Here is an 8,532-nt window from a genome sequence, read left to right as displayed (position 1 = left end):
AAAGATATACTGGGATTGATTTGTTCAACTAAAACCCTTCTAGGTGGTGCCCCAGCATGGCCACAGTCTTCTTTTAGTTTCTGTCAACCAAATCCACTCACAAGGCTTTGGTTAGCCCAAGGCTTTGGTTAGCCCAAGGCTATAGAGGACACTTGCCAAAGACACCATGCTGTGTGATTGAAACCAGAACAATGTGGTTGGCAAGCAAACTACTTACCACATGCCTGCACCTATTTTATTACTGGTTTCAGTCATTTGACTGTGGCCATGCTGGAGCACCGCCTTTAGTCAAGCAAATAGACCCCAAGACATATTCTTTGTAAGCCTAGTACTTATTCTATTGGTCTCTTTTGCTGAATCGCTAAGTTATACTGACGTAAACACAACAACATTGGTTGCCAAGTGATGTTGGGGGGACGAACAGACACACACACATATATATATATATATCATCATCATCGTTTAACGTCCGCTTTCCATGCTAGCATGGGTTGGACGATTTGACTGAGGACTGGTGCTGATTTGGCAGAGTTTCTACAGCTGGATGCCCTTCCTAACGCCAACCACTCCGAGAGTGTAGTGGGTGCTTTTACGTGCCACCGGCACAAAGGCCAGTCAAATGACAGGCTTCTTTCAGTTTCATTTTACCAAATCCATTCAGAAGGCTTTGTTCAGCCTGAAGCTATAGTAGAAGACACTTGCCCAAGGTATCACACAGTGGGACTGAACCTAGAACCATGTGGTTGGTAAGCAAGCTACTTACGATACAGCCACTCCTGTATCTATATTAATCCTTTCAATACTAACTGGACAGAGGTGTTTATATTTAAATTAAATCTCATTACAACACAAATGATGTAGAATTTCAGTTGGTCAACATTGACATAATATATAAAAATAAGTAAAGTTACAGATAGTTTATAAGAACTCCTAAATTAGCTTTATTACTTCAAAACTCAATGGAAGCACACACAGGTAGTTTGCTTCTTAGAAGTATAGTCGTGGAAAAGATGAAAGTTAAGCAGACTGTAAGAAAGCTCTGTCACTTTTATGGTACTTCTCATCTGTATCTTAATCCTCCACAACATTCAGATCATTCTGTCAAATGTAATGTTCATTTATTCACAGTGTCCTGAATTAATCCTGCATTGTCTCATAGCTTTGAGATTTCAATGGTGTGACTGTTTAGTTTTAGAATGACATTGTAAGGTAGGTGTGAGGGGTCAGATCTGGCCAGTTTTTACCATAAAACAAGTAGAATATTTTGGCTAGATATGACCATTTTGACCCTTTAACATTCAGATTTTTCTATCAAATCTAATGTTTATTTATTCACATTATTTTGAATTAATCGTGCATTATCTCATAGCTTTGAGATTTCAAAGATGTAATTGTTTATTTTTAGAATGTCATTGTAAAGGTACGAATGAGATGCTTGATTTGATTTGTTTGAACTAGACTGGACATGAACAGTTTATATGCTAAGGGGTTAAATTTGAAACAACTTATTGATTCATCTCTAAAAATTCATAAACTAATATACAATATACACCGTTGAATTTGTAAAATTGCAAATTTATCCTTTTTCTCATACATATACCCTGTCCCTACATGCATTTTTAGTTTATTCCTGGTAGTAAAAAAGGTTCCTCACCTTCACTCTAGATCCTTTGAATTATTAGAAATAGCCACCAAATTTGTCTTAAATTACACAGGCATAGGAGTGGCTGTGTGGTAAGTAGCTTGCTTACAAACCACATGGTTCCGGGTTCAGTCCCACTGCGTGGCACCTTGGGCAAGTGTCTTCTACTATAGTCTCATACTGACCAAAGCCTTGTGAGTGGATTTAGTAGACGGAAACTGAAAGAAGCCCATCGTATATATGTATATATATATATATATATATATATATATATATATATATATATATGTGTTTGTGTGTCTTTGTTTGTCCCCCCCAACATCACTTGACAACCGATGGTGGTGTGTTTATGTTCCTGTAATCTAGCGGTTCAGCAAAAGAGACTGAAAGAATAAGTACTAGGCTTACAAAAAATAAGTCCTGGGGTCGATCTACTCAACTAAAGGCGGAGCTCCAGCATGGCCGCAGTCAAATGACCGAAACAAGTAAAAGAGAGTAAAGAGTAAAGAGAGTACAAGTTTGGAGAAATCTAAAAAGGACACCTATAGATGTATATAATCTTGAACACACTGCTTGACTGCAAAGGTAGGATGGTTACAGCCAGAATGCTTTTGATTGTAGACTTGCTAATGTCCTTCGGTTAAAGAACAATATATTAAAACCAGATTAGTTACTTTTTGGTTTACCATAACCAATACTTCTGATCTCTATTCTAAGAGTACTGCAGCTAATGAACCGCAATAAAATTCTGTGTAAATTATAAATATTTGTCTGTGCACATAACACATATTATATGATTTTAGAAACTTTGAGAAATATAAAGTAAATTATTTTTTATGATCATCATCATCATCATCATCATCATCGTTTAACGTCCGCTTTCCATACTGGCATGGGTTGGACGATTTGACTGAGGACTGGTGAAACCGGATGGCAACACCAGGCTCCAATCTGATTTGGCAGAGTTTCTACAGCTGGATGCCCTTCCTAATGCCAACCTCTCAGAGAGTGTAGTGGGTGCTTTTACGTGTCACCCCACGAAGGCCAGTCAGGCGGTACTGGCAATGGCCACGCTCAAAATGGTGTATTTTACGTGCCACCTGCACAAGAGCCAATCCAGGGGTACTGGCAACGATCTCGCTCGAAAATCCTACGAAGGTCAGTCAACATGTAGGATATTGGGTTAAAAACTTTCAGATGGGAAAAAAAGTTGAAGGCTGCCCTTCAACTTTTTTGTATCCAAGGTTCTTTTAAACCCAATATTCTACATGCAATTAACAGTAGAGGATGGAAAACTCTACTATGTCTCTCATTAATTTCTCTCCTTTCAAATTGTCACCCAGAAGAAGGAATTCATCTGAAACTTTGGATTTTTCCACTCTTCATGGCAAGTTCATTGTACTCTTTTTATCGATTTTACTACATTAAAGTTTTGCTGACATGGATCAACACTTGCTTCTTTGGAATCTGTTTAATGACAAGCTTCTTACAGTTTCTACCCAATTAATTCAGAAAGTCTCAGTCAGCCCATGATCATAACCAAAAAACTTCATCCTTCAGGGCCTTGCAGTGGGAACAAACCCTAAATCATATGATTGGTTTAGGCTTTGAGGCCTTCAGACAGCATGTTTTATCCCATATAATTCTTTGTATCCTGTATTTTAAAACTGAGGGAGGTTTGGCTATTTTTCTAGCAAGTTGAGCAATCAGGTCGATGCTCTTTCCTTAGATGTGAAGGATGTATGTACACTGACAAAGTACATGAATACAACAGATCTGATTCATTAAATATGATTAAACTTCAGGAGATGTATATTTTAAAGTTCTAAATAAAGTATTTACCTATCGCTTAGATTGTCTGTAAACGATATATCTTTTCCTTCATGAATTACCATAGAACGACCAATAATGTCTGAAATGCTAAGATTATCTTTGACCATCCTGAAATCACTCCTTCCAGTCTCTCCAGCTTTTATAACATCAAGATTGCCAGAAGCCTATAACAAATAAAATATATCAGTGTTAATTCTGAGTGAATGAATGCATAATTAACACATTTAATGAATGCATAATGAACACATTTAATGATAATACATTTTAAAACACTAGAATTTTGGACATCACCATTTATGTCTACTATTCCATGTTTGCATGGGTCAGATAGAGTTTACTGAGACAGATTTTGTATGGCTGGATGCCCTTCCTGTCGCCAACCCTCACCTGTTTCCAAATAAGGTAATATTTTCCCATGGCCAGACATGTTCCTGCCAGAATATTGGAAATGAATGACATTGTAGTGAAACCACCTCTCTCGGTTATTTATTTACATATGCAAACGTAGCAGGTAACATCTATCTCTTTCCCGCCTTGGACCCTGCTGTCCATCACCCTGACTGACTCTAATTTGCGCGGCATTTGTCTCCAGTTCTGTTTCGCGCCAGGGTGCATACCGACCAATCGTGGCCATCTAATAAGGTCACGTGAGAGAGTGTTTTTCTAATGTTTCTGGAGCCTCCCTGTACCTATAAATAGCCTGCCTGCTTTAACCCACGCCAGTTGCTCGCGGCTTCAGACCTTTTTAGGTCTGGTCGTTGACCACGTAACACCAACCAGCCAGTTTCCAGCGACGACATCAACGCCATCGTTCAACTGTTTACCACAAGCTTCGTCGCCAGCGTCAACACGTACACAAGCTACCAACAGCAACCGCAGCTTCTCTCAACACTACTGTTTGTGTGAATTGTTTTACCACGAAATAACAGCCAGAATTCGACACCTGCGAGAAACTATCTGTATCAAGTAGCCTGGCCCGGCATAGAAGCCTCAACTGCACGACAAGTGACTTAGCTCTGCCTCAACGCCTCAACCTCTTATATACAGACTTTCAATCTACTGTGTACCTTAACTGAGAACTGGTATTTCTTATCCGTGTTACAGACTCTTTTCTATGCTCTGTATCTCTTGCATTCACATACATATATTTGTATACACACTCTTTTGTTTACATGACGGCCTGTCTTATATTGTGTTTTATTATGTTGCATTCACACTCACACAGACATTCTAGTTGACAACCAATAAATCTTACTGTGGTAGTGGTGTTAAACAGGGTGGTAGATTAAGTCTGGCACTCTGTTGGTTATGATGTTGAGGGATCCAGATGATTCAATCAACAGAACAGCCTGCTTGTGAAATTAATGTGCAAATGGCTGAGCACTCCACAGACATGTGTACTCTTAACGTTTTTCACAGGAAGATTCAGCACGACACAGAATGTGACACAGCTGGCCTTTTGCCATCACAGGATTACTCATTTTTGCCAGCTGAATGGACTGGAGCAAGGTGAAATAAAGTGTCTTGCTCAAGGACACAATATACTGCTGAGAATTGAACTCGTAACCTTGCAACCATGAGCCAAGTACCTTAACCAATAAGTCATGAACCATTACAAAATAAAATCTACCACTCACAAAAGCTACATGATATGAACTCAGAATACAAACAGTTTAAAGAAGTACCACAAAGCCACCTGTCTATCATAAATACTTCTGTGAGTTTGCCACCCTAAACTAGTACTTTATTGACCCTGGGAGAATGAAAGGTTAAAGTGGAGCTCAACCAGACTTGAACCTAGAACACAAGGTGCTAGAATAAATATTGGTTTCAAATTCTGGCACAAGGCCAGCAATTTCAGAGGAAGGGGTAAATCAATTGCATGGACCTCAGTACTCAACTGGTACTTATTTTATTGACCCCGCAAGTATGAAAGCCAAAGTCAACCTTGTCAGAATTTGAACTCAGAATGTAAAGACAGATAAAATGTCACTAAGCATTTTGCTTGGTATGCTAACAATTCTGCCAGCTTTCCACATTAAGGTGCCAGAATAAATATTGCTATGTATTTTGTTTTATGTTCTAACGACTCGGCCAATCTATGGAAGTGATATCATATGTGTATGAGTGTGTATGTGTGGCCACAACAGCAGGCATGGATTGATACAGCAAGAACAGCATGAAGAAGATGTAATCTTAAGGCTGACCAAGGCTGATAGGTTGTGTGTTAGACACAGTCTGTAGATACTAAGAAGGATTAGTCTGATTAGTCTGACAGGAAACTTCAGGTTCAAGAGATCAGAGACAGAATTCATGAGAAAAGAAATTTTCCAAGTAGCTTTCATGGCAGATTTATGCGTGTTAAGAGCAATAATATTGCTTCTACTGAAGTTCTTGACTTTGAGAGACAACTAGTGTGGGTTGTAGAAAAGGGCTTTAAGTGGATCTTATTGCATGGAAACTGTAAAAGCGACAATAAATGCAAAAGGATGGAATGGAGGAATTTCAACCATGTTTCGTGGTCTGCTACCACAACAGCTCCTTTATAGGATCCAGTTAGCTGAAGACATCATCAGGAGGAACCACGTCTGGTTTCAGCCCCTACTCCTCTACCGTTTTGACGTGGCGGGGCCCCCCCTTTCGGAGGTGTCTTCAGCTCTGGTGTTGGGTGCATGTCTTCTTTCTTCTGTTCCCTGGCCTCTTCGATGCAGCATCAATGAGTGTCAGCGTCTGACTGATTGTCATGTCAAATTCCCCTTTTTATACCTGCTGCTAGGCTCCAGCAGGCTGCCCTAGCAAGTTGTCACATGACACTGTCTAAATTTCCCGCTGCTAGGGTCCAGTAGGCAGCCCCAGCAAGTTGTCACATGACACTGCCTAAACTTCCCGCTGCTAGGCTCCAGCAAGATATATTTATGGTGGTTGTTAATGACTCCATCATTCTCGAAATGTTGGAATGGAAAGTAATAGGTTATGAGTTGGCAGAAACAGGAAGGTTGCATCCTCTGGGAAATGAGGCTGTCTACTAAAACTTACAGAAGTACACAACATTCAACCATACTTTTATTGTGTAGAATACTTTTCATTCATGAAAGAATAAAGAAAATTATTCAATAAAACTTACATCTTTATCAAACTTTTGCTTTAGACCATAAATATCTCCACAACTAAAATAAAAAAAATAATTTTGTGTTTTTAAATGTGAATTTATAAAAATACATCAATTCCTTTAATACTCTATAAGGATTTTAACTTTGAATAACATTTTGTTTGTGTATCCTATCACAATGTTATATAAAGCAAGAAAAAAATTCTTCAACAAAAATCTTTTGTACTAAATTTGACTAACTTTATACATTTAAATTAAACCCCAGAATGTGACTGGATATGTTTCCTGTCAACAACTCCCACTGGTTTCCAAGTGAAGCAATACATTTTCAAATCTAATGAAGAATGACCAGCTTGGACATGTTTACATGAAGAACAGACAACATACGACAACAAAATGTGTGTTTTGTTTATAGAGATTTGTGGAACACATCAAAAGATGTCAAGAAGCTGGGACATGCTTTTGAGGTGGACTATAAACAAATGACATTGTTAGTGAAGCCATTGTTTATAAACCAGTGAGTGAAAAACATGCAGAGAAACATGAAATTACTCAAACTCTGGCACTTTGTCAATAATAAATGTTCCAGTTGATCCAATCAACAGAACAGCCTGCACATGAAATTAACTTGCAAGTAGCTGAGCACTCCACAGACTCGTGTACCCTTAATGTAGTTCTCAGGGAGATTCAGCATGACACAGAATATGACGAGGCTGGTCCTTTGAATTACAGGTACAAGTTGTGTTTGCTAGCTGACTGGACAAATTCATGACATTACAACCATGAGCTGAATATCCCAACCATTATGTTACACACCTCCAAAATTACTTGTACAAACACGTACATATACAATAGGCTTGTTTCATTTTCTGTCTACCAAATCCACTCACAAAGCTCTTTGGCTGACCTGGGCTATAGAACATACTTGCCCAAGGTTTGTGCAGTAGGACTGAACCTGAGATCACTTGGCTGGGAAGCAAGCTTCTCAACCACACAGCCAAGCCTGTGTCTGATGAACTAACACTTTTTTGTATTTCATAAAAATGGCTCCATATTTTGTGCAAAAAAAAAAAAAGAAAACACCAGTAGGCTTCATTTCTAAAAGGTTAAGAAATCTGAAAATATTGCTCTGAAATCTATTAGCTGACCTTATTAATTCACTAGAATATATTCTAATTTAAAAGTATTTGTAAAAAACAGAATCATTAGTTTATGGGATGTTTTAATCCTAATAGCACTCACCTATTACAACCATTTGAGATATCACCATATTCATGAATATTCAATCGATGCACTCCAGGTTTTAAGCCATCAATTGTTCCTTCGATGACACACGTTTTTGGTGAAGCCTGTACCAATCTAATAACTCCTTGAACCATACTTTTACCCATATCAATTGCAGCTACAGCAGCACCCAAATTTTTTCCTGCATTAATATCAAAGAAGCTTCTTAAATTTGGTAAATGCGAAACCAGCTCATTCAAAACAACGAAAGACAAATGCAGTTTTATATTACAAATAATGAGTTTGTAGAATAAACACTAAATAAATAATATTATCTTGCCATCATCATTGAATGTCCATATCCACTCACACAGTTTTTGTCAGCCCAGAGCTACAATAGAAGACACTTGCCCAAGGTGCCATGCAAGCTTCTTAACCACACAGCCACACCTGCATCAATGGTATATAAAAACATACATCCACCCAACTCAGTTATTTTAAATGAAAGCAAATTATACATATTGGTTTGTTATTCTTGTTTTATTATATTCTTTTCTACTCTAGGCACAAGGCCCAAAATTTTGGGGGAGGAACCCAGTCAATTAGATTGACCCCAGTATGCAACTGGTACTTAATTTAATCGACCCTGAAAGGATGAAAGGCAAAGTCGACCTCGGTGCAATTTGAACTCAGAACATAAAGACAGACGAAATACCGCTAAGCA

General features: G+C 38.4%; 1 protein-coding gene across 1 annotated transcript in view; it reads right to left on the bottom strand.

Annotated features, from left to right (window-relative positions):
- Positions 1-8,532, bottom strand: part of LOC106875868 (copper chaperone for superoxide dismutase) — a 26,114-nt gene that overhangs the window by 2,389 nt on the left and 15,193 nt on the right. Inside the window, exons 4-6 of the mRNA XM_014924167.2 lie at positions 7,827-8,010; positions 6,600-6,642; positions 3,485-3,639 (exon numbers count right to left, since the gene is read on the bottom strand). Of these exons, the coding sequence (XP_014779653.1) occupies positions 3,485-3,639; positions 6,600-6,642; positions 7,827-8,010 (382 nt within the window). The remainder of the gene's footprint in view (positions 1-3,484; positions 3,640-6,599; positions 6,643-7,826; positions 8,011-8,532) is intronic.

Source organism: Octopus bimaculoides, chromosome 16, assembly GCF_001194135.2.
Source record: "Octopus bimaculoides isolate UCB-OBI-ISO-001 chromosome 16, ASM119413v2, whole genome shotgun sequence".
Taxonomy (NCBI): domain Eukaryota; kingdom Metazoa; phylum Mollusca; class Cephalopoda; order Octopoda; family Octopodidae; genus Octopus; species Octopus bimaculoides.
This window is presented reverse-complemented; position numbering and strand designations above follow the sequence as displayed.